General features: G+C 41.3%; 1 protein-coding gene across 1 annotated transcript in view; it reads right to left on the bottom strand.

The window, feature by feature from the left end:
- Window positions 1–25,646, bottom strand: part of CEP120 (centrosomal protein 120) — a 91,964-nt gene extending 66,318 nt beyond the window's left edge. Inside the window, exons 1-10 of the mRNA XM_075836165.1 lie at window positions 25,050–25,646; window positions 21,138–21,294; window positions 16,960–17,074; window positions 16,194–16,335; window positions 9,884–10,023; window positions 8,248–8,445; window positions 7,370–7,594; window positions 7,049–7,277; window positions 5,725–5,902; window positions 5,144–5,293 (exon numbers count right to left, since the gene is read on the bottom strand). Of these exons, the coding sequence (XP_075692280.1) occupies window positions 5,144–5,293; window positions 5,725–5,902; window positions 7,049–7,277; window positions 7,370–7,594; window positions 8,248–8,445; window positions 9,884–10,023; window positions 16,194–16,335; window positions 16,960–17,074; window positions 21,138–21,294; window positions 25,050–25,098 (1,583 nt within the window). The 5' untranslated portion in view covers window positions 25,099–25,646. The remainder of the gene's footprint in view (window positions 1–5,143; window positions 5,294–5,724; window positions 5,903–7,048; window positions 7,278–7,369; window positions 7,595–8,247; window positions 8,446–9,883; window positions 10,024–16,193; window positions 16,336–16,959; window positions 17,075–21,137; window positions 21,295–25,049) is intronic.
- Between the last annotated feature and the right edge of the window lie 1,221 nt (window positions 25,647–26,867).

The following is a 26,867-nucleotide window of genomic DNA, read 5'->3' as shown; positions in this document are numbered from 1 at the left end:
CCTATGAGAACCAGCCGGATGCTGGTTCTCATAAGCTTCCTGTCAGTGTGACTCTCAGCGTCACACTGACAGTTTATAATACCTTACACTACCTAGGTAGTGTAATGTATTATAGCAGCGATCAGTGCTGCCAGGCTTCAAGTAAAACAAGTAAAAAAAAAAAAAAAGAAAGTAATAAAAAAGTTTTATAAAAAAGTGTAAAAACAAGTTATAAAAGTTACAAAAAAAAAAAAAAGAATGCTTTTTTTCCTATAATAAGTCTTTTCTTCTAGGAAAAAAATGAAAATGTTAAAAAAAGTACACATATTTGGTATCACCGCATTCATAACAACCCAAACTATAATATTATTTTTCCCGCACGGTGAACACCGCAAAAAAAATAATTAAAAAACAATGTCAGAATCACTTTTTTTTGGTCATCACCCCTCCCAAAATATAGAATAAAAAGTGATCAAAAAGTCGCATGTACCCCAAAATAGTACCAATAAAAACTACAACCCGTCCCGCAAAACACAAGCCCTTACACCGCTTTTTTGATGGAAAAATATAAAATTATGACTCTCAGAATATGGGGACACAAAAAATAAATAATTTTATCAAAGTGATTTTATTGCGCAATTGCCACAAAACATAAAAAACCTATATACATATGGTATCGCCGTAATCGTACCGACCCGCAGAATAAAGTAAAATGTAATTTATACCGCACGGTGAAAGCTGTAAAAAATAAAATACAAAAAACATTGTCAGAATTGATGTTTCTTTGTCACTCTGCTTCCAAAAAAATCTAATAAAATGTGATTAAAAAAAAAATCACATGTACCCTAAAATGGTACTAATGAAAAGTACAGATTGTCCCACAACAAATAAGCCCTCAAACAGCTCCGGTGAAGAAAAAATAAAAAAGTTCTGGCTCTCAGAATATGGCGATACAAAATGTGCAGAGTGTTCCAAAAGCGGATAAAATCGGGCGCCATTTATCAGTGCGATACCGGCCACATATCTGCGAATTATTATTTATGTACCCCATTATTATACCCTCTTATTATACCCTGATGTACTCCTCACAGATTACATATGCCCCCACATTATAAACTGAAATACCAGCAAAACCCCAAACAGAACAGTTACCAAGCAAAATCTGCGCTCCAAAAGCCAAATGGTGTTCCCTCCCTTCTGAGCCCCACAGCGTGCCCAAACACCAGCTCACGTCCACATATATGACATTTTATATCCGGGAGAACCCGCTCAACATTGTATGAGGTATTTGTCTTCAGTTGCACAAACTGGGCACAATATATTGTGCATTAAAATGGCATATCAGTGGAAAATTTTAATTTTCACTTTGCACCATCCACTGCGCCTTAATAGCATGTCGTGGTGCGAGGGGTTATTTATGGAGCGGGCTCATGCGCTGTGCACGCTCCATATTCTGCAGGTGTCCGCTGTGTATTACAGCTGACACCCGGGACTAACGGACAGGAACAGCGATCGCGCTGTTACAGGAGCCTGTAAAATTACATTATACTGCAATACATTAGTATTGCAGTGTATTGTACCAGCGACCTAATGATCGCTCGTTCCAGTCCCCTAAAGGGACTTTTGGGAGGTTTCCACTGTTTTGGTACCTCAGTGGCTTTGCATATGCGACATGACACCCGAAAACCATTCCAGCTAAATTTGAGCTCCAAAAGCCAAATATTGTTCCTGCCCTCCTGAGTCCTGCCGTGGGTCCAAACAGCAGTTTATTACCACATATGGGGTATTGCTGTAATCAGGACAAATTGCTTTACAAATTTTGGGGTAATTTTTCTCCTTTATTCATTGTAAAAATTAAACATTTCTATGTTTTTTCAGAAAAAAGTAGATTTTCATTTTCACGGCCTAATTCCACTAAATTCAGCAAAAAAACTGTGGGGTCAAAATGCTAACTATACCCCTAGAACAATTCCTTGAGGGGTGTAGTCTTCAAAATGGGGTCAGTTTTGGGGGGATTCCACTATTTTGCTTACTCCAGGGCGTTGCAAACGCGACATGGAACTGAAAACCAATCCAGCAAAATCTGCGCTTCAAAATCCAAATGTCGCTCCTTCCCTTCTGAGCTCTGCCGTGGGTCCAAACAGCAGTTTAGTACCACATATGGGGTATTGGCGTAATCGGGAGAAGTAGCTTTACAAGTTCTGGGGTGCTTTTTAATCTTTATTCCGTGCAAATATTATTTTTTTTTATATTTTTTCAGAAAAAAAGTAGATTTTCACTTTCACAGACAAACTCCAATAAATATAGCAAAATATCTGTGGGGTCAAGATGCTAACTATACCCCTAGATAAATTCCTTGAGGTGTGTAGTTTCCAAAACCGTCTCACTTTTGGGGGATTTCCACTGTTTTGGCACCACAAGACCTCTTCAAACCTGACATGGTGCCTAAAATATATTCTAAAAAAAGGAGGCCCCAAAATCCACTAGGTGCTACTTTGCTTCTGAGGCCGGTATTTCAGTCCATTATCACACTAGGGTCACATGTTGGATATTTCTAAAAACTGCAGAATCTGGGCAATAAATATTGAGTTGCATTTCTCGGGTAAAACCTTCTGTGTTACAGAAAAACATTTATTACAAATGAATTTCAGCAAAAAAAATACAATTTGTAAATTTCACCTCTACTTTGCTTTAATTCCTGTGAAGCGCCTAATGGGTTAAGAAACTTTCTGAATGCTATTTTGAATACTTTGAGGGGTGCAGTTTTTAATATGGGGTGATTTATGGGGTCTATCTAGTACATAAGGCCCTCAAAGCCACTTCAGAACTGAACTGGTCCCTGTAAAAATAGCCTTTTGAAATTTTATTGAAAATGTGAGAAATTGCTGCTAAAGTTCTAAACGTTGTAACGTCCTAGAAAAATAAAATAATGTTCAAAAAACTATGCAAATATAAAGTAGACATATGGAATATATAAAATAGTAACTATTTTGTGTGGTATTACTATCTGTTTTACAAGCAGATACATTTAAAATGAGAAAAATCATAATTTTTGCAAATTTTGTCTTAATTTTGGTGTTTTTCACAAATAAGCAATGAATTTATTGACCATATTTTTCCACTAACATAAAGTACAATATGTCACGAGAAAATAATCTCAGAATCGCTTGGATAGGCAAAAGCATTCCGGAGTTATTACCACATAAAGAGACATGTCAGATTTGAGAAAATGGGGCTGGTCATGAAGGTCAAAATGAGCTCGGTCTTGAAAGGGTTAAATAAATGAAATTAAGTCCGGATTCACACGACGGTGATTGGACTGTGAAAAACAGTCAGTGCGTCAGCTGGATTTCCCAGCCCGACCACGGTACATGTGAACGGGACTCCTGGCGTCATAGTCATTTAGGCTACAGTTATACGACAGTGGAAAAAAAAAAAAATGGCCAATAAAAACTGATCAATTGTCAGAATCAGTGTGTCTCCAAATGGATTTCCTAAGGGTTTTTTTTTGTCTCAATACCCTGAAAACCCCAGTGCCCATGTAGATAGTGCCGCAATGTCCCTGTAGATAGTGAGAAAGGGCCCCCATATAGTAACAGTGCCACCCCCTATATTGTGCCACACACCCGTGCAGATAGCACCACCACGTAGCTCGCAGCACCACCCACTCCTTGTAGATCGCACCCCCACAAGTAGATCGCAGCCCTACATGTAGATCGCATTCCCATCCCCCCCCACCCCCTTGTAGATCGCATTCCCCCCCACCCCCTTGTAGATCGCATTCCCACCCCCTTGTAGATCGCATACGTTGGCTTGCAGCCAACAATCTGACCAGGGATTCCGCTACTGTAGAAGCCCCTAGCATCACTATGCATATACGGACAGTGACGTCAGGGGCTACTCCTGGAGCGTAATCCCCAGGCCACAGCGCTGCTGACGCGGAGGCAGTGGATTACACTTTTAGAGTTAGCTCCTAACGTTACTGTCACTACATGGACAGAGACTTCAGGAGCTCCCTCTAAGAGCGGAATCACCGGCTAGATGGATTCTGCTCCTACAGGGAGCTACAGTGGTGGTGTCTACAGGAGGTGCTATATACAGGGGGTGAGGCACTATTTACATGGGCACTGTGGCATTATATAGGCACTACCTACAGGGGACACGGTGGGAACTGTGGCACCATTTACAGTGGGCACTACCTATTTGGGCACTGGCACTATCTACAGTGGGCAATGTGGCACTATCTACAGTGGTATTGCGTCTCTATGTACATGGGCGCTGTGGTGTTATCAGGTGGCTGCGACAAAAAACCAAAACCCTAACGAAGAAAAATTCAATTTTTTTTTTCATGTCTATGAAAATGGATGGCAAATGTCGGTGAAAAATGGTCAGACGGCCGGGTGATGGATTCAAATTTTGAGACACATTGATGCAAAACAGCCATGAAAACGGATCAACTGTTAGCTTAACGGTCCTTTTTTTCACGTCGTGTGAATATAACCTTATAGCCCTCTTATCCGCTCACATCGATCAAGGGTGGCAGTGTGTATGTTTATGTACATACATACACAATATAGAGAAATATATATTAAAAAAAAAATTACAAAAAAGTTTTTTTTTTCACATGTTTAGAGATTTGTCTGCTCAATCAAAAACTAAAAACATGAAATTAAACTAATCTAGAAAGTAGATGACTTACACACTATCCCTCCATGTTTCACACACTTACACCCCATTATTCATTTATTTGTATTGAGGCACTTTACTCATTACTGCCCCCTATATTTCACTTATAGTATTACACTTGCACATACACTATTCATTTATTATTTCTTACTACAGATCCCATGCACCACACCACTCCCCTCAAGACTAGTGGGAGTGGCTATTATTATTTAAAGCACCTGCTCACTCTCATCAGCGTTTCTGACCTGGCTGTGTCCATTTGTAAGTATGGCATTTTTTGGTGTTTTTGTATATATGTCCCCTTGGTTTTATCTGTTTAATCTAGAAAGTAAAAATAGTTGTGATATTCAAAGTGGATGCAAAGATATTATCGTTTAAAGAAGTGCATATCAGAAATGGAAAATTTGACCTAGACACTGGTGCATCAATGACCCTTGGTCATGAAAGGGTTGAAGTTGTAAGTTAAGCGGCTCAATACCTTAAGAAAGTTTCCTGAAGTTGATGGGGCATAGTCGCAAAATCAAACGCACAATAAGACTGTGGGAGAAATACTTCCATATTTCTTCGTATCTCCACTGGAGGGTTAGTCATAATAGGGGCTGCACTGCCAAAGAATGGGTAAGTGTACCTGAACCGGAGAAAGAAAAAAAATGTGAAAAAACACCAAGAAAACTTTTTTCATCCCAGCCACTTTAATCCACTTAAATACTACACAAATTGGGAACCAATGATAGACATGCTGACTGCAAAGACTGACAAAGATAAATGGTCATTTAGCCAAAAGTTCTCCCAAGAGTTTTTCTGTTCCCCTATTTCTGCCATGGAGCTAGATTTGTTCCCGCAGTCAGGCAGTGTTGGAGACCGCTTGGAACTGCCAAATCAATACAAAGTTTGTTCTCAAACTATGTACAACAGGGAGAAGTGAAAGCAATTTACCTGTGTAAAGGATATCCAATACACAGGGAAAAATAAACAATTACACAAATTAAAATGTGTAACCCAGCACTACCACAAAACAATAATTTCAAAAGAATTGTGAATAAGAAATTAAAGTCAAACCTTAGCATGCAGTTTACAGGAAATCCAGCATCTATTTTACTAATGCTTCTCAAATCGATGGAGAAGCAGAAGTGGTGGGCAGCAGGGGGCACTGCGATCTTCTGTCCAGACACAGACTCAGAAAGGCTCTTTACAGCCTCCATCGCACTTTGTGGAGCAGGCGATGGGGATTGGGCAGCTGTGGTAGAAAACACAAACATAGAATAATGTCATCAAAAAGCATGTTAAGTAAATAGCCAAGTTAGGCTATGTTCACCGAATGGTTGTTGGCCAACGTTTGAAGTATACGCCGGGAAACGCTTCGGTTTTGGCCGGTGCAGCGAGCGCCGATCAACGAGACCGCTCATTAATCAGCGCTCGTTTGCTCCCTTCACACAGAGCTATGGATGGGGACGAGCGGTCGTTACTCCGTTCACTCATCCCCATACATTATCATCACGCCGGCAGCACGTCTCCCTGTTTACACAGGGAGATATGCTGCCGACAACCATAATATTTTACTTTTTTTAAAACGTTACGATTAGTAGATGAGTGTTTGCTCGTTAATCTGCTGATCGCTGCCCTGTTTACACAGAGCAATTATCGGCAACGAGCTTTAAATGAATGCTTGTCTGGCCGAGAATTGCCCAGTGTAAAACCGCCTTAACAGTCGCATTTGTCACCCATAGGCTATAAAAACATATCTGTTAAACAGATACGTCATTAACTATACCATTCTAGTCTATGGGTGACGGTTAGGCATCCACTTAAGACATCTGTTACCCATAGACTTAAACAGATTCTATTGAACGTTTAAGACATAAAAAAAAAATATTGAAAAAGCTCATGACAGCCTTTTAAAGGACACGTTATAAGCTTTTCCATAACTTTTGCATGGTATGTCATCCGTCACCCATAGGCTACCATGTTTAAAAAAACGTATACTTTCTTACTGAACTAGCGGGATAGAATGGTGTAGTTTACTACACTATTTCATACTTTTTTTGGTATACTAATGTATACCAACCAGACGAAGACCAAAAGGACAGATTTATTGGCCTCCGTCCGACAATAAGCCTACATAGAACACCTTTAGTTGCACGTCAGGAGCCATCAAGACCGACATGCTAAAAGTAAACCAAAAAAATTATTTGAACAGGGCAAACGTTTAAACGGTTCACTTGCAGGGGAAACTGGAGTTTTAAAATTATACAAGACCATAGAGTACATCCTCCAAAATAATCGCTCAACGTTCTACACAGTGTGGGTGGAAATAAGTGAACACAATTACTGTACCAAGAGCATATTAATGCCTCTTCAGGAGGAAGTAAGAACCACCTATTACCTGGCAGGGGATGTTCAATTTGCGGCTGTAAGTTTGCTGGTTCTGCCTGCACAGATTGTATACTCTCCACGTCACTCTCCGTGGCGTCATCTTTGGTGGGTGGGGAATCACTAAACAGAGGCGGTTTAGGTGGTAAACTATTTGCATTCTCTTTAGAATTTTTAGGTGGTGTGGATGGCACTTTTCCTGTTACAACATTTTCATTGTGTTCTTTGGGGCGAAGTGAAGACTGTGGAAACATAAAACAAGCGGATTTAAAATGATCCATGCAAAGCTATAGTATATGGATCTGTCAGTCAACATGAAAAAGTGCCATCTTACCTGTAAATGACCTTCTTTATACAGGGAAACAGACACTCCAATTGTAGGAGCGCCATCTGCCGGCAGTGCGGGTATAGTCTGCTTGGATCTGTTAGGAGGAGTAAGCAGAAATGCCCCTTCAACAACCACTGGATGATGCTCGATTTCTGTACTTGCCTTTTTCAGCAATCCGGTCAAAGGAATTTCTGTGCTGCCAAGAGACTGATCACCACAACACAGATGGATCTTTGAAAACAGACAAGAAAGATGAATGCGGTAAAGAAGTTGGTTCTGTAAAGGATCTAAAGTTATCTACACCTCTGGCAATGACAAGATACAATGTAACTGTTTGATAGGAAAACACATTTATTTTGGGCAGGGCTGGACAAATTCCGGAAGACAAGTAGCCAAGGTGCCTAGAAGTTAGCGGCCGTTGACTTACTTTTTAGGAGGTTTACTATAGATGTCTATGGAAGTTCTTATTGCCTGGCAACTTAGAGAAATATAACTGGCTCCTGGAGTGGAGAAAACTGGCTTCCAAAGTCTATCCCTGCTCTTGGGTATATTGGGGCACACTTATCATGCCATTTTAAAATCTTGCACAAAAGGTTAGAGAATTTATTTTTTTTTACATCAAAGAGTCATGGCTAAAATACTCAATTATTAATTTTTTTATACAAAACACTGGAGTACACGTGCGACATGAACTAGGTGTGTTTAGTATGTCTTGAGTTGTGGCCAATATATTGCGTGGCATTAGCCAATTTTATAAATGAACCACAATGTGCACCAAATGAAGGGTCTTATTTTTCTTACTATACTAGCTGACTACTGTGGGGAAATGTAGTCCTATTAAATATCAGACCAAATAGCACTACAACCAGTGAAAATAGTCTTACCTGCAACTTAGGCTGCACAGAGAGATACATATAGAGCACCTCGGTTGTGCTGCGTATTCTGACAGATGCTCGCTCAGGTTCAAAGTCTGGACTGATCAGATCCGTAAACGGCTCATTTGTGACATCATTTCCCAGTAAAGAGTAGTAAAAGAAAAATTCTGGCTGTGGTTCTGGAAGCCTTAAATTAGTGGGGATTAACTAAAAGAAAACAAAATCAATATGAGGAATTAAGACAAATTACGAATGAACATGTGGAACGTGGGAAAACAAAATCAAGAATAAAAAATAAAAGAAGCGCATCTATGGTTTCCCATGCTTGCAACAGCTTGTACCTGCCCTTGTATCTAAGTTTAGCCGTTCTCGGTTATTTTTTTAAGTAAATATATGTACTTTTTCTGTGACCTGTTTGCAACAGGTTGTAACATATCTTCTCACACCTGAAATATCCTATTATGCAAATAGAACTTCATTGAGAAGAGAACACGATAAACTTTTTTCTAGAAAAGTCAACGGTGGGGTAAGGCCCAGGCATCACCATGCTCAGGCAGGTGATGCCCAAAAGAGAAAGATTTAAAAAGTCTGAGGCTACATATGTACGGCGATATTAACCCCTAAAAGCTGCGCTTCTAGGGGAGAATACCTCAATATATACAGTCTGATGGAGAATGCCATTATTTTATCAGGTTTGGGGAAAAAAATAAAAATAAAATCGGATACAAAAACCTTTGTATGCCTCAGTATGAAGACATATGGAGGTTACGATGGAGGGCTCATGAACCTCTATAGCAGCACAATTATGGATGCTCAGGCAACAGCTTCACCAGTGTCTGTGCAGCCTATGTTGATTCATCCCACATTTCCATTATATATATATATATATATATATATATATATATATACACATATTCACATACATATACACACACATACATATACACACACACACACACACACACACACACACACACATATATATATATATATATATATATATATATATATAACACTCACATGTGTGCGACAAAAATCACAACTGGCACTATCCATTTTTTGGATTATTTGTACTAACCAATACTTTGGTTAATAGTAACGAATACAGCGGACTCGTCTGTTGTATTCATGCGGTGAGTTTTCTGTCCGCCTGCCTCACAATTGTCTGACAACCTCAGTGAATATAGGCAGATACAAAACGGCCATGAGTCAATGGAAGCGGAGGAACGCTCCCCGTATCGATACAACAGACGAGCGCATCCTGTGTTAGCTGCTATTAACCTAAGTATTGTGCCTTTCGTTCAAATAGTATAGCAGACCGGTCCCTATAGCATGCGGTCGTGAAATAGGGTAGCATACTATGGCGACAGCTTTGATTTCACATATGTAACTGGCAGTCTACAAGTCAGAATATTTCTAAACACCCATACACACTTTATGCACATTATTATATGGGAAAGGGTTTAAAGTCTGTTGTACAATTGTATTTATTATTGTAGGAATGTCAGTGGAACGATTCACTTCATCAGGAAATAGCTCCAATACCTCTAAAATTGCCTTTCTGGAAACCATTTGCGAAGCATTTAGATTAAAAGCAAACACAATGAGTACATATCTAGTCATAGGGGATTGACAACATTATTACCTGCTCTAACTGAGTTGCAAAAGCAATGGTTACAGAGAGTACAAAGTAGTCTTTACAGTGCTCTGCAGGTCCAATTTGATGGTAGCCCTCGGCTTCATTCAGAATGGCCACAAGACTCTTTGGGTCAAGTTCACCCTGGACTAAAGAAAATAAGGACCAAAAATGAAAAGATAAATAACATGACAAAACAATAGGCCACTATATTTTGCTCCACAATGGACGCTCCACCTCTTTTCAACCTTCTTAGAATAATTTAGCAATAGCAACATGACGACAGCTGACAAGTGATCTCACGTACACGGCCGTGTAATAGCAAATGTGACTGGTCAGTCTTTACTCATTCACACGACAGATTTGTTGCAGAAATTTCTGTGGCTGTCCCATAAACCCGAATGGGGCTTGTAATAGTCCAAGCACATGTTGCAGAAATACCTACATAAGATCTGCCGCATGTGAACATCCCCTAACAGAGAGAAATTATTTCATTAAATCATCCTCATGAGCAACATTTGGAATACAACACATGGACTGTAGATCTCAGAAATGATGACAAATGCTCTTGAAGCCCTAGTGTCAGCTTAGATTGTCTAATTTCATTACTTTACTGTCAATTCTAGATCGTAAGATTGTGAAGCAGATCTATCATTTTACTCAGATCACTTTACTGTTAAATTTGTTTAGCTTTAACAATTGTAGTTATGTTATGTCTGCTCCATTGACCAACACCCAAAAAAACCAAAGACTGATGTTGTAGTACCGACCTCCAGTAGTCCGTGCTGCATGTCGAGTATAAAACTGCAGAGAACTAGCAAAGCACATGCTCTGTTTTCAATGCTCACATATTAATAGCTATTGCTCAAATTACAACGACTAGGAGGCCTCGGAAAGGATCATGCTCTGCCAGACTTCTGTATTTTATGCGCTTTATCATGGACCACAGGGGTCAAGCACTGCAATGCCTATGAAAGGAGCACAGACAAGAAGGTAGAAATATCAGGCACCCTTCATTATACACACATACATACACTACCGTTCAAAAGTTTGGGGTCACCCAGACAATTTTGTGTTTTCCATGAAAAATCACACTTATATTTATCAAATGAGTTGCAAAAGGACTAGAAAATATAGTCAAGACATTGACAAGGTTAGAAATAATGATTTTTATTTCAAATAATTTTCTCCTTCAAACTTTGCTTTCGTCAAAGAATGCTCCATTTGCAGCAATTACAGCATTGCAGAACTTGGGCATTCTAGCTGTTAATTTGCTGAGGTAATCGGGAGAAATTTCACCCCATGCTTCCAGAAGGCCCTCCCACAAGTTGGATTGGCTTGATGGGCACTTCTTGCGTACCATACGGTCAAGCTGCTCCCACAACAGCTCTATGGGGTTGAGATCTGGTGACTGCGCTGGCCACTCCATTACAGATGGAATACCAGATGCCTGCTTCTTCCCTAAATAGTTCTTGTATAATTTGGAGGTGTGCTTTGGGTCATTGTCCTGTTGTAGGATGAAATTGGCTCCAATCAAGCGCTGTCCACAGGGTATGGCATGGCGTTGCAAAATGAAGTGATAGCCTTCCTTATTCAAAATCCCTTTTACCTTGTACAAATCTACCTCTTTACAGCACCAAAGCAACCCCAGACCATCACATTACCTCCACCATGCTTGACAGATGGCGTCAGGCACTCTTCCAGCATCTTTTCAATTCTGCGTCTCACAAATGCTCTTCTGTGTGATCCAAACACCTCAAACTTGGATTTGTCTGTCCATAACACTTTCATCCAATCTTCCTCTGTCCAATGTCTGTGTGCTTTTGCCCATATTAATCTTTTCCTTTTATTAGCCAGTCTCAGATATGGCTTTTTCTTTGCCACTCTGCCCTGAAGGCCAGCATCCCGGAGTCGCCTCTTCACTGCAGACGTTGACACTGGCGTTTTGCGGGTACTATTTAATGAAGCTGCCAGTTGAGGACCTGCGAGGCGTCTATTTCTCAAACTAGAGACTCTAATGTACTTGTCTTGTTGCTCAGTTGTGCAGCGGGGCCTCCCACTTCTCTTTCTACTCTGGTTAGAGCCTGTGTGTGTGCTGTCCTCTGAAGGGAGTAGTACACACCGTTGTAGGAAATCTTCAGTTTCTTGGCAATTTCTCGCATGGAATAGCCTTAATTTCTAAGAACAAGAATAGACTGTCGAGTTTCACATGAAAGCTCTCTTTTTCTAGCCATTTTGAGAGTTTAATCGAACCCACAAATGTAATGCTCCAGATTCTCAACTAGCTCAAAGGAAGGTCCGTTTTATAGCTCCTCTAAACAGCAAAACTGTTTACAGCGGTGCTAACATAATTGCACAAGGGTTTTTAAGTGTTTTCTAATCATCCATTAGCCTTCTAACACAGTTAGCAAACACAATGTACCATTAGAACACTGGAGTGATGGTTGCTGGAAATGGGCCTCTACACACCTATGTAGATATTGAATTAAAAACCAGACGTTTGCAGCTAGAATAGTCATTTAGCACATTAACAATGTAGAGTGTATTTCTGATTAATTTAATGTTCTCTTCATTGAAAAAAACTGTGTTTTTCTTATAAAAATAAGGAAATTTCTAAGTGACCCTAAACTTTTCAACGGTAGTGTACATACATACAGTGCTGTAGAAAAAGTATTTGCCCCTCACCCGATTTCTTAAATATTTGCTAATTTGTCATATTTAAATGTTTTAAATCATACAGGTAATTTTAAATGGAATATTAAGACAACACTAGTAAACACAAAATGCAGCTTTTAAACGATGACTCATTTTTTTGAGGATTAATATTTTTTCAAAACCTAGATCACCCATGGGAAAAAATAATTTCCCCCCTAAATCTTATAACTGCAGTTATAAAACTGCCAAGAGTGGCACAACCAATCAAAGGTTTAAGATAACTTGCGAAGAGTCTTACGTCGGTGTGGAGGAATTTTGTCCCACTCTTCTCTGCAGAATAGTTGTTTCTGATCATTATCCTGCTGCATAACCCAACTGCGCTTGAGCTTTAGGCCAGGAACTGACAAGCGGACAGTCTCTTCAGGATTTTCGGATAGAGAGAAGAATTCATGGTTCCATTATTTCTGACATGTTGTCCAGGTCCTGCAGAAGCAAAGCTGCCCCATCATGTTTGACTGTTGGCATGATGCGCTTATGGTGGAATGTAGTTTTAGCTTTATGCCAGATGTAACGAGCCCAACGTCTTCTAAAAAGTCCCGCCTATGACTCATCAGTCCACAGATTACCCCGAAAGTCTAGACGTTTTTTTGGGGCAAATGCGAGATGAGCCTGTGTGTCCCTTTAGGTTAGCAGTGGTTTGCGCCTTGCAATTCTCCCATGGGTGTCTTTTTGTTTGCCTGGGTTATTTTGTGACCTTCTTGAGGAGTATTCTATGTGCTCCTTGTGAAATTTTGGTTGGCTGGCCACTCCTGAGAAAGTTCACCACTATTCCAAGTTTTCTCTAATTGCAGATAATGTCTCGCTGGAGTCCCAGAGCCTTAGCAATGGCTTTGTAACCCTTTCCAGACTGGTGTTTCAATGACTATTTTTCATCTGTATTTGAACCTCTTTAGATCGCGGCATCATGTGCCGCTTTTTGAGACCTTCTAGCCTGCTTCACATTGCCAGGCAGGTCCTATTTAAGTGAGGTTTAGATTCAACAGGTCTGTCAGTAATCAAGCCTGGATGAGACTAGTCAAAGGGATCCCAGTAGTCAATTCTACGTGGTAACTGATTGATTTAATAGATAAGGGGGCAATTACTTTTTCACATAGGGCCAAGTGGGACTGAACAGCATTATACATTTAATACATGAAATTATCATTTAAAAACAGAATTTTGTGTTCACTTGGGTTGTCTTTGTCTAAAATTATTGGGCAAATACTTTTTCACAAGACTGTACCTCGATGTGTTCTTGTGTTAGGGGCTTCATTGCAATCTTCACATTCCAGTCATTAAGGAATGTGTGCCCTTTTAAGTTAGAGCATCTGTTAGAAAAGGCAACGTGGTTCTTCCCCGCTGATGAGCTGTGAGGGGCGAGGCAATAACAGTGGCATTAAAGGGAGATTAGTTTTGACCAAACTAAACTTCTATATCCACTATATAATGACTAGAGAGACATTTCAGAACACATCCATGTATAGCAGCAGTAATAACGCGTTCCATAGATCAAGAAGTTTTAACTCCTGCGCCATATGCAAATTGCTCTCGAAGTGCCCACTGGGCATTTCTTCAGCAGGCAATTGTACTGCACTGTGGCGGCCACCCCTTCCAACTATGCTTGACATCTCTTTGCAGGCAACAGTGGATGACAAGGAGGCGACAGAGATATAAATCAAGCCTGGATGGGAGGGTTTGCCGCAAAGATCGCAGGACACGGGCCTGATGAAGAAACGCTCTACAGGCACTTCAAAAGTAATCTACTGTACATGCAGCGCTGGAGTGGTTAAAACTTATTTTTCTAAAGATATGCTTTATTACTGCTGCTGTAAATGGATATGTTCTAAAATGTCGATCTAAGCCAGTGTAGCAGTTTCGCTTTGTCAAAACTGATGACCGGTTCCCCTTCAAATGGTCACTAACTTCTCATCAAACTTTGCTTAAATTAATAGTACTAACGTATACAAGAAATTTTGTAATATATCCAGTTAGAGAAAAATTCCTTTCGCCACTTATCAGGCTCCCCCCCCCGCCCTCACTGTTCATCCACTCTGAATTTACAGCTTTTTCTTCTAAAGACAAAATCTCTCAAGCTCACGAGAGATCAGGTTTCAGCTGCCCATAGAAATGTATGCAGAGGGAAAAGGAGAAGAGTGAGTGACACAGAATCTGCTGCAGCTTATCTCACCCCAGTGCTGGATTCTCAGCTACACGGCTCAGTACTGCTGTATAATCTCCATGTTGCAGCAGCTTCTATTTGTATATGATACACAGAAATAGGAGAGCAGGATTCTCCTTTTCTATGTGTGCATTGCATAGAAGATAAGATAGAAGTTAGGCTAGACTCACTATCTCAGAGACAACTCAGAATTAAAGATCCTGCAAAGGAGAAAACTGCTAAAAAAGTGCAGAATGCAAGTCATGTAATGGCCAGAAATAGTGGTATTCATCATGTACTCAAACGACAGCTTATTCTGAAAAGTCACCTGAAAAGTTAGTGGATTTTAGGAATTTTAGTGTAATACTCTTACTAAAAAGGAAGTGGAGTCTTGGACAAGAAAGCGATTGTTTGTTTTTACTTGCCTGGGATAAACCTAAATATATCCTAATACAAAGACACCAGAGATAATAAAAAGTAAATAAAAATATTCCACAAAGAAAAAAAAATAAGTAATTACAAAAAGGGGAGCAAACCGGATGGACCATGTTTGTGTAGAGACAAAGGCCTCTTAGAGAAAATTATGCCGTCCCTAAAACATTACATGAAATATATACCGGTACTTCAGTGAAATAATTAACATTGGCTAATACGAAAAAAAAGATCAAGAATTAAGCAGTCTACGCAGCTGGAAATAACTACATATAGAACAATTATCAAATTATGGTTTACTATTTCAAGGGTTGACGATCATTTCCTGAATCTGGCCACCACATGTGAGCGGTCACCACTAAGATCGTATTTCCTTCTGCTCTTGGTGTTAGATGTTGGAGTTAAAAAGGTATTCCCATCTTAGACATTTATGGCATATCCACGGGATTACCATAAAATGTCCAATAGATGCGATCCCACCTCTGGGTCCCGCACCTATCTTTAGAACAGGGCCCCATGACCCTCGTCCTACTTTCAGCCACTGTTGCTTAGTGCCAGCAACTGATTTACAAGGTGCCTGGGTTTTCCGGAAAGTTTTGCTTCGCTGCTTCCAGAACTCCTATAGAAGTGAAAGGGGGCTCCGGAAACAATGTAGCACAGCGAGCTGCGCGGTTTCTGTAGCTCCTGAGTTCCTAGAAATAGCACAGTTCGATGTGCTATGCGGTTTCTGTAACTTCCATTCCCTTCTATGGGAGTTCAGATAACAGCGTAGCAAAATGCGCTTGACTGTTTCCGGAAAGCCCGAACCCCGTGCAAGTCAGCGGCCAGAGCCCAGTGACCGTGGCAGAAGGTAGAACAGGGTTCAGGAACGCCCCATTCTAGAGATAGGTGCACGTCCCAGAGGTGGTACCCACATCTATCGGACATTTATGACTTATCCTTTGGATGTGCCATGAATATCCAAGATGGGTATACAAGTAAAGCTTTTTAATTTCTTGGCCTTCGTAAACTTACGAAATGTTGTTTTCTTCTCACCTTTACTGCTTCGAGGAGGAGCTTCCTTGGCTTTAAAAGCATCTACAGCTGGTTTGGTGTCAGTTTCCAATGCAATATTAAGCTGGACTTCTGGCTTAAATTTTGTGTACTTACTGCTCAATAAAGAAAACCATTTTGGGGCCTGCAAAAAAACAAAAACAAACAAAAAAAAGACAATAAAATGTGTATGTTTAAAAACAGACAGCAATAGTGCCAAAGGCAATAGCAAGGTGGTCTCAGGGACAGATTTTTATTTCAAAGCACCCAGAATAATGTTAAATACAAAAAAAAAAGACGTAATATGGGGTTTTTAACCCATATTATGAAAAAAACTTGAGGTGCACCAAATGCAGTATATGGTTATTTAGAGAAGCCTTTTTAGCAGCCGGACATAAATAGAAAACAACCTAGGCGCCAGCGAATTTTCAGGAGCATTGAATACCTGCAGCTGACTTTTTAAGATATGTGACAAGGAAGTAATATTTTACCATCTCGACATGTGCCTGAAAAATGTCAAACTTAGAAATTACAGACTGTAGTTTAGGGAGAAACTGTGAAAAACCATATTTCCTACTGCGACTATTGGTTACCTATGCCAGCCATTCGCGTAAAAGGTAAAAGCCAACACTCCCACACCATCCTGCCGAACACGAGGACGGCTGCCAGTCCCCTGCACTGGAGAGTGGATAACTAGGCAAGTAATAATGAAACAATTCTACAGTAGAACCCCAGCTGACATGGGTCTTTAAATGGTGATTAGAATTACTTGTTTCTTTTCCTGAGCAGCTCTCAAATCTAAAACAACATATCCGACAGACTCTCTTGCAGATGTTAACGTGTCCAAGGCAAAACACTGGAGCTTGATCGGCGTTCGCTGCAGCCTACAACGAGAACAAACGTGTATTGTTACAAGAACATTTTTACATATCGAAGCAGCATTTTAAACCCACACACATTGCATTTGGCAATTTACAAACTGTATTTTTTTTTCCTCTGAGTCTCTTGATACAGTGTATAATCTAAAAAAAAAATCAATAAAAAATAATAAAATCTCCAGAATCATTTGTCTATTTGCTAATACAGTAAATTCAGCATTCATAACTAATCTTCCTCAATACACAGAAACAAACATTGCCTGTCTCCCCCATTGATGTACATCAAGCTATTGAAATCCACATTATGTATTACTATTCTAAATAAATTCTATATAATGCATATATATTATAGATTATACATTATGTAAATAAAACATAGAAATGCCGGATATACTTGCAGTGCCTAGTATACTAGCAGGTAGAAGATATAGGAGACAGATTAAATCTGGTCTAACTGGCTCATAAGGGCTAATGTTTTTGGTCTCATGATGTCTTGGAGACTAAGACCTCTACCCAGCAGACACCAGCACATTTAACCAGTTATGTCCTCACCACGTGACTTGCAGATACTTATCTGTACACGAATAAAAATTTTGGTAAAATGAAAAGGAATAGAGAAAGACAGTACACAAATTCTAGAGGGGTAATTTTTTTGGCAGGTTAATGCCAGTCAACTAGTTACTCGGAAGGGGAGGAAGCAATATATTAAAAATGCAATGTACCCACAGAATGAGTTAAAGGGGTAATCCCATCTTATAAACGGATAGCATATTGCTAAGATATGCCATCACTTTATGATCAGTGGGGGTCCCAGAGAATGAAGGGGCCGCTGAACTGACTTAGTGCTGTGTTTCCTTCACTGTTATTTTCCAGTACAACTGTGCCCCGGCTGTTCGGGGAGCTGCAGCACTCCTGCAGTCGGGTGGCCAGCTACGCAGGGAAAATTTAGAAGGGTGCACAGCACTAATCAGCGTTGCGGCCCCTTCATGCTCAGGATCTGTGGGTGCCCCAGAAATCAGACCCCACTGATCATAAAGTGATGGCATATCCAGGGACATGCTATCACTTTAGAAGATGGGAATAACCCTTTAGTAACTAAGACTTTATTGTATGGCAGCTGTACTACAATTTAGTAGAACCACTGTAGACAAGCCCAATTTCTCAAACGTCATGAACACAACACAGTTAACGTTACTATTTTTAATGAGAGTACATTACAAAAATCCTTCACCTCTACCCTGGAAGAAAAAAAAAAAGTGCAAACTATAGGTTACTCCCTAATGGATCATGGAAATAGTGATATATTGAGATTAAAAGGATTGGAATCAAACAATGAGAGCAGATCTCCGAGCACAGGACGATGAAGTTCCAGGAACATCACGTTCCACTTTAATATTTAATCTAAAATGAAAAGTGACGGCAAATTGTGCACACTATAAGATAAAGGAGACTTCCACCTTAAGTGACCTTCTGAAATGTCAGAAAATAACATTGGCCTTGAGCTGAAGCGCCCATCAACTCCTAGAATAAGAACATTGCATCGCTTCCTCAGAAATAGTTTTATTATGGTCAGGCATGTGTAAAAGACACCATTGCAATTAGTGTGATCCTGTAAATCGCTGTTCATGATACAGAATCTCATAACCCCCCCCCCCCCCCAATACTTTTCTATATACATACACACAATTTTTCATGACTGCTCCACATTTATGCTATGCATCTCCTATTCCACCTTCCATCGCAATGTGATCTGGAGACTGTGCAAGCCGTTGTAGTATAGACACTCCTATTCAAGAAGCCAGTGTGAGATGAGGAGTGATTTTGGTCATGGTATGCTTTGGGTAGACTGCGGCCATCAGCACAATGATCAGGTAGGCAGTAGGATTTCAATACCCAATTACTATTAAGAGGTCTAATGTAGACCAAAAAAAAACAACCATTCTCCACACAAATACACCACTCCAACCACACAAAGGAGATGTCTGGTTTACAAAACTCAATTATTGCCCACAGAATAAAGCGGAGAGATGGGGGCCCGAGCAGCAGGACTTCATGTGATCAACTTATTGTTGGGAAAAATTGTCTGAAGTGGACAACCCCTTTTACTGAGGTATTCCCAACGTTAACATTTCTGCCATATCCATGGGATATGCCATAAATGTCTGATAGATACGCCCATCTCACCTCACCAGGCAGGACGGGGGTCGGAAGACCCTGATCTGGAGATGTACGTCTCAGCTCTGGGATCCACATCTATGGCACATCCTGTTAATGTCATAAGTATTTAAGTGGGGAATACTCCAATAAGTACCTTCCCAAATCTGGGTGGATCCATGAGGTCATGTGCTTTACATCACATTCTGATCTAGGGTGGTCACGGATTACCAGAATTTGGATTTCGATACCGATACTTTGTGTAGTATTGCAATACTCGATACCAAAACGATACTTTGCCAACAACAATGAAAAATAAAGACGTTCTTCCATTTTCTGCTGTGAGGCACGTGGTGTGATGAATTTTTAACCTCCATGTGCCTCACATAGTAATTAACCCCATCATGTACCTCAGTCATAATGGACAACATTGGGTTAAAGTATTTGTATTTTTTACAGCGTACACATTAAAAATGACGCTATAAATTTGTTGAGCAGGTCATTATGGCCACGACGATCCCGGATGTGTATTTATTTTGTATTAAGACTTATTTTAATGTTTATTGTAAAAAAAAAGTGTGTGTGTGTGCGTGTGTGTGTGTGTGTGTGTGTGTGTTTTTATTTTTAAATTTAACATTACCTTATTTTTAAACTTTAATGTACTGGCATATATCTATATGCCAGTACATTGGCCTGCATATGGATAGGTACGTCCTAACAACTACCTGTGTACTAAGTATGCCCTAACAGGAAATATGGTCAGACAGTCCTGGGGTACTTAAATGGACCATGAGCTGCCTTGGTATGTCTCTCAATCGCGTCACAGGGGTTTCCTGTGATGCGATGAAAGAGGAGGAGGTATCCCCCCCTTATTTTCCCCTTGAATGCTGTGGTCAGCTTTGATCACGGCATTCGAGGGAATAGCAGCGGAGATCCGAGGTTTATTTGATGTCAGCCGTTACAGCGGGGTTGCGGCTGTGTAATACAGCCATTGCCCCACTTTTGATCGCACGTGTTGTGCCCATGCGGTCAGCATAATGTGATGCGGCCGGTGCTGCCCTAATGAGCGGTGGCGATGAATACAGAACATGGGGGTGTTATGCAGTGCGCCCATAATGTTCTCTGTTTTCAGGGCCGGCGCCACCGATCATTAGTGTAGCGCTGGTCGCATCACATTGTTACTGACTAAATTCATGTGTTACAATACTAAGCTGTGCGGCCACACAGCTTAGTATCGAAATACATTAATTAACAGTATTGAATCATTTCAGGGTGCACGTTATCTAAATAGTATCGATATTTCCATGCATCATGCAACCCTATTGCCATTTGAAAATCTCAAATACTTGAACTATCACATCTGGCACCAACAATCATTCCATGGACAAAGTCACTTAGGTCACATTTTATCCTTATTGTGGCGTTTGGGCTGAAGAGCAACTGAACCTCTAAATCTCATGTGGAAACCACGTAATTGTGTGTCCTCCCAGTGAACACCTAGATCAAGTTAGTTCGTTGTGGGAGTGGACAAAGCATTTTAGGATTCTGACACAGTGCGGTGTGCTGGGAGACATTTGTTGGATGTTCTGCTTACCTCCACATCAAACGTTTTCAAGCAGGCTGAAATGACCTTGCCACCTTTATGGCTACATCAGACAGTTTTTTGGCGCTGATCACCGCGGCCAAAAAACACGGCAAAGAAAGTGCAGGCAGGACAAAATCTGCCTGCAAAAAAACTCTGTGTGAACATACCCTTACTGTACAAGTGACAGCTCTTGTCCATATACCGACCCTGACCATATTTCCTGGAACCCTAGATGAGGGGTATACATTTGCTGCCACAATTGACTTATTAGTGGGCACATATATTCTGAATACATAATGCCAACAAGGCCACAGATAAATAGAGAGTCACCTGTGTTGGTGAAGGCCTTTCTTGTCAAGTTCCCAAGCGAGTTCTGTAGTAAACTGTGGTTGCTCTAAGTGGGGTACTGGATCTGTAGAAAGTTGCTCGCCATCAAACTTCGCTTCCACCACAAGCATATGCCGAGATCGCTTTGGAAAATGACGCCCTGGAGAGAGGGAAGAGAAAAGGGAAGGTCAGCACAAAATGTATGCCAAGAGGAAAAAGTAATAGGAGTTACGCATGAAAATTGTCATTTCTAAATACATTTTTGGAAAATAAACCATAATTGTCCATGTAACGTAATATTAATGTGAGGAACCTGTCACACGAGACTAGATGAACACGATTCTAATACATGGTCAGATTTAGGTTGTTTTTTTTCTTGCCACTTTAGATACTCTTCCTTTTTCAGAAATTTGTCAAAAATATGGTTATTCGTCCATAAGATGCCGGCATTTTCTGACTGATCTGACTGCCAGCTTCAACATGGTTTTAGCGGCAAGAAGTGACATTCCACCCCCTGTATGAAAAACGGGGCGGTATCCAACTTAAGGGCCAGTTTACATGTTGCGTAAATACTGCAGATTTTCCGCAACGGGATTCGTTGCAGAAAATCCGCAGTAAGTACAGTAGCAGCAAAGTGGATGAGATTGAACAAATCTCATCCACACGGTGCGTAAATACCGAGCCGAAATACCGCTCAGAATTCGACCTGTGGTGCGGAAATGCATTCCGCAGAATGTCAATTGTCTTTATGTAAACGCTGCTTATATGTTGCGGGATTTCCCCATTGAACTCAATGGGGATGTAAATCCTGCATCAAATAGTCGTTTTTCCGTTTTTTGCAGCGATGTCGCCGCAAAAAAACAGAACTCAGAAAAAAATAAAAAAAAATAAAACATACCTAGGAATCTGTGTGTCATCCTCCTGGGGTGACGCTTCATCTCATGTGACCGCCATTGCAGCCAATCACAGGCTGTAGCGGTGGTCACATGGATGAAATGTCATCCCAGGAGGCCGGTCTGCTAGCAGGCCGGCTAAGTGCTGCAGTTTTTCACAGCGGACATTCCGGGCGAAAAACTGCACCAGTTTGATGCGCTTTTTCGCCCGGAGTTCCCTGCGGCTCACAGGGCGGATGCGCTGCGTGCTATTATGCTGTGTATCCGTCACGTGTGAACTCAGCCTAAGACTATAAAAGGCTTATTTCAAGCTGTTTTTTTTTACACCGATTCAGACATGAAAAACGTGCCAAAATCAGTGTGGACAATGCCTAAAGAGGCCATCCATTCCCCACAAGTGAAATCTATGCTAGCTACAAGCTGGCGTAGATTTCCACTATAACTGACACCAGCTTCTGGCGTGGGTGCTCCAGCCCCTACCACTGAGCCCTGTCCACGTTTTTAAAAAGTGCCGTGAGCGACGTAAACCCCCAAAGTCGGAAATTATTGCTCAAATACGGTGTGCTCCATAATTTGTGCCTTTGTAACGCCAGAAAACTAGCGTAAAGCCTTTCTGAAACTTCCCCCCTTTGTGTCTCCATGTTAATTCATTCTTTCTAGATCGTACAATAGTAAAATAACCAGGATCATAGAGAAAAATTCACAGAAAACGGTAGACGGAAACTAGCAGAAAACTTTAGAAATATTTTTTCCAGTATCAACAGATGTTTCCATATCCCGAAAGGCTTCTCCGGTGACAAAATGATTGTTCACAAGGATTCATGTAGTAGAACTGAAACACTAAACCACGGCAGCCCATATGGAGGTTTGATCGTCAATCTATAAGACCATTATATCCTACAGCAATCTACTGCATATTTGTTTGGTTAGAAAAATAAATATATTAACATATTGCATATTTTAAACAAAGACATTTTTTTATTTAAAGAGGTTATTTTAAAGCAAAACATTTACAACATAAATGAAACACAAACCCACAAAGGAGCAAAGTTTGTGACAGAAGATAACACAAAACACACACACACACACACACACACACCAGGAGCGTTCAAATGAGAGAAGTAGTATTTGTCCTTTCTACTTTCTCTCCCTTTATGATCCACATCTGGCTTTGGCTTCAAAAACTGCATAAAAAAAACCCCGATCAAATCCTGCACGTGTGAACACGCTCCAGTAATTTACCGCAGCAAAACCACTACTGTACAGAAGTGCATGTCTTTCTGCGGCTTCATTGTGAACCCAGAAGCTTTCAAATTAGGCCATGTTCATACAATGCAGATTCCAAGTCTAAATGCAGAAATAATCCAGTTCCACCGGCAATGCATGTGAATGGAATATTTTGGGTATTAGTTGTGGATTTCTCATACCCCAAGGTCTCATGCACACGACTGTAGCCATGATTTTCAGGTCAGCCGTGGGGCGGAGTGTCACCTGCGAGCCGCCGGCAAATCGCAGGCCGTGCACACAGCCGCGTCCATTATTTTCTATGAGCCTGGACGGCAGAACACCGCTGTAATAAGACATGCCCGTTCTGTCTGCGGTCCAGGCTCCTGGGCCATGCACGGACCTTGGAAACCACGGTCGTGTGCATGGGCCCATAGAAATGAATGGGGCCGCAATTCTCCTGTGGATTTTCGGGGGAATTGCAGCCGCAAAAGCACGGTTGGGTGCATGAGGCCTAAGGCTGATATCACACGGGGCGGATACGCTGCGTAAAGTTACACTTCCGTATCCGCCCCAATGGCCGCAGGGAATTCAAGGCGAAAAACCGCACCAAGCTGTAGTGCAGTTTTTTCGACCGTAATACCCGCTGCGGAAAACTCCATCCAAGAAGACCGCTGCAGCGGCGGTCACATGGGATGAAACATCATTCCAGGAGGCCGTCCTGGAGGAAGAAATAGACTTCAGGGTAAGTAGAAGATTTTTTTTCTGAGTTGTGTTTTTGCGGCTGAATCGCTGTAATTCGGCCACAAAAAACGCAACTACTGCTATTTGCTGCGTGTTTTACCTCGCCATTGAATTCAAAGAGGGAAACCCACAACAAATAAGCAGCATTTACGCAAATACAATTGACATGATGCGGAATAAAATTCTGCACCGCACATCAATTTGAGCGTTTTTTTCAGCCGCGTGCGGATGAGACTTGTTCTCTCTCATCTACGTTGCTGCTACTGTATTATGCTGAGGATTTTCAACAATGAATTCCGTTGCGGAAAATGCACAGTATTTACGCAACGTGTTAACTGACCCTTAGTCCGAGTTCACACATCGCGGATTTGACGCAGATCTCACCGTTTTGCATTGCAAAGGATAAAATCTGCAATGAAAACCATGACATGTGAACTTAGCCTTATACTTCTTATCCGGGCCATACAGCCCTTGTGTGACATTATCCACTGTACAGAAATATCTCAGCGTTCCTGGCACACTCCAACTAGAAGAACATTGGGGGGCCTGGAAAGGGGACTCCACCATTTAGGTAAGGTGCCGCCATTTAGCTCATGTCAGCTGTCAATCAATTGCAAGGGTCTGAATCTCCGGAGCGGGTCAATAACTACCAGCAGACATTCCACACAGATACAGGTTACTACAATGATGGCCGTCATTCCAGTGAAATAATTCCCTGCCCCCACCATAGCGAGTCTTCCTTGTGATCACGGTTTGCTACATAATACGGATGGTGGTCATCAGCAGAACACGTACATGGAAACCATCATTCTAACCTATTACAAACCAATGGCCAATTTCAGTTTGATCATAAGAGAAATTGCCGTGTACTGCCAGCCTATGTTACACATTGCATGTATGTTTGCAGGTGGCGTATGGAATGCTGGGACGTGTAGTTCTACAGATGGGTGCTCGGCATTCGATTAGCATCACTCAGTAACTGCTCCGCATATAACTTCTCATATGGATAATACCTAGAAGGAAGACTCAGGTACACAGAGACAACACGGTTTACCTTCAAGTATGGACACAACGATGAGCAGCTGGTCCGTCTTGTAGCCCATGTCTGTGCGGGTATGAGGGGAGACAGACGGTGGCACAGACCGTTGTCCAGCTGTCACTGTCAGGCAATAACAAAGTGTCACCCGCCGCTACATAGCTCTTTGCCGCTTCTCCCAACATACAAACACAGCGAGTCCCTCCTCCTGACTACCAACTACTTCCGCCTGGCAACCGTGAGCTGACCAATCAAAATACCCAGCGGGTGAACGCGAGGGAAGGGGACAGCTAGCAGTCAACCGAACAGACTGAGGAATGCACATGCGTGTTAGGACTATTTCCAGTCACATGACTATACAAGAGAAGCCATGTTAGATGTGGGCAGCGGAACTCTGCTTCTCCCCTAGTGAGAAAATATACCATAGATCATGTGCAGCCTGGAGTTTTGTGTGTTGAATATCCTCCAGGAAGGTACATAGGCAGCACAGCTGTTTAGGAATATGGAGCAAGCCAATGAACAAAATCAGGCATACATGGCAACTTTTAAAGAGGCTCTGTCACCAGATTATAAGTGCCCTATCTCCTACATAATGTGATCGGCGCTGTAATGTAGATAACAACAGTGGTTTTTATTTTGAAAAACGATCATTATTGAGCAAGTTATGAGCAATTTTAGATTTATGCTAATGAATTTCTTAATAGACAACTGGGCGTGTTTTTACTTTTTACCAACTGGGCGTTGTGAAGTGAAGTGTATGAGGCTGACCAATCAGTGACCAATCAGTGTCCTACACTTCTCATTGTTCCAGCCCAGCATGATCCACAGCACAGTGTGATTGTGCAGTGAAAGAAGTAAACACGCCCAGTTGGTAAAAACACAATACACGCCCAGTTGGAAATAAGAGAAAACACGCCCAGTTGTCCATTAGAAAAGCTCATTTGCATAAATATAAAATTGCTCCTAATGAAAACAAAAAAAAAAAAAAAAAACGTTACTGTTATCTACATTGCAGCGCCGATCACATGCAATAGGAGATAGGGATTTGATAATCTGGTGACAGAGCCTCTTTAACCCGTTAGTGACCGACCCATCGTGTTTCTACGTCGGTCACTAACGGGCCTTATTCCGATGCCATAGACTTTTTACGTCGCGGCATCGGAATAAGTTTACAGAGCAGGGAGCTGTCAAATCTCCCTGCTCTCAGCTGCCAGAGGTAGCTGGGGGCGTCCCTGCTCTGCCGGGTGAGATCGATATTAGTATCGATCTCACCCGTTTAACCCCTCAGATGCGGTGCGCAATAGCGAGCACCGCATCTGAGTGGTTTTGGAGAGAGGGAGGGAGCTCCCTCTCTCTCCCACCAACACCCGGCGATACGATCGCCGAGTGTCTGTGTCTCCAATGGCAGCCGGGGGTCTAATAAAGGCCCCCAGGTCTGCCTGGAGTGAATGCCTGCTAGATCATGCAGCAGGCATGACCTAGCAGATGCCTGTGTTAAACGGACAGGCAGTAATACACTGCAATACAAAAGTATTGCAATGTATTACAATAGCGATCGGAGAATCGCATATTATAGTCCCCTAGTGGGACTAGTAAAAAAGTGAAAAAAACGTTTAATAAAGTTAATTAAAAAAAAAATGTGAAAAAAAATGAAAAACCCAGCTTTTCCCCTCACAAAATGCTTTACTATTAAACAAACAAAATAAAGTTAAAAAGTTACACATATTTGGTATCGCCGCGTCCGTAACGACCCCCACTATAAATGTATTCCATTATTTAACCCGCACGGTGAACGCCGTAAAAAATGTAATAAAAAACTATGGAAAAATTGCTGTT

Source organism: Rhinoderma darwinii, chromosome 1, assembly GCF_050947455.1.
Source record: "Rhinoderma darwinii isolate aRhiDar2 chromosome 1, aRhiDar2.hap1, whole genome shotgun sequence".
NCBI classification, from domain to species: Eukaryota; Metazoa; Chordata; class Amphibia; order Anura; family Rhinodermatidae; genus Rhinoderma; species Rhinoderma darwinii.
Note: the sequence above shows the minus strand (reverse complement) of the source record. Positions and strands in the feature narration are given on the sequence as shown.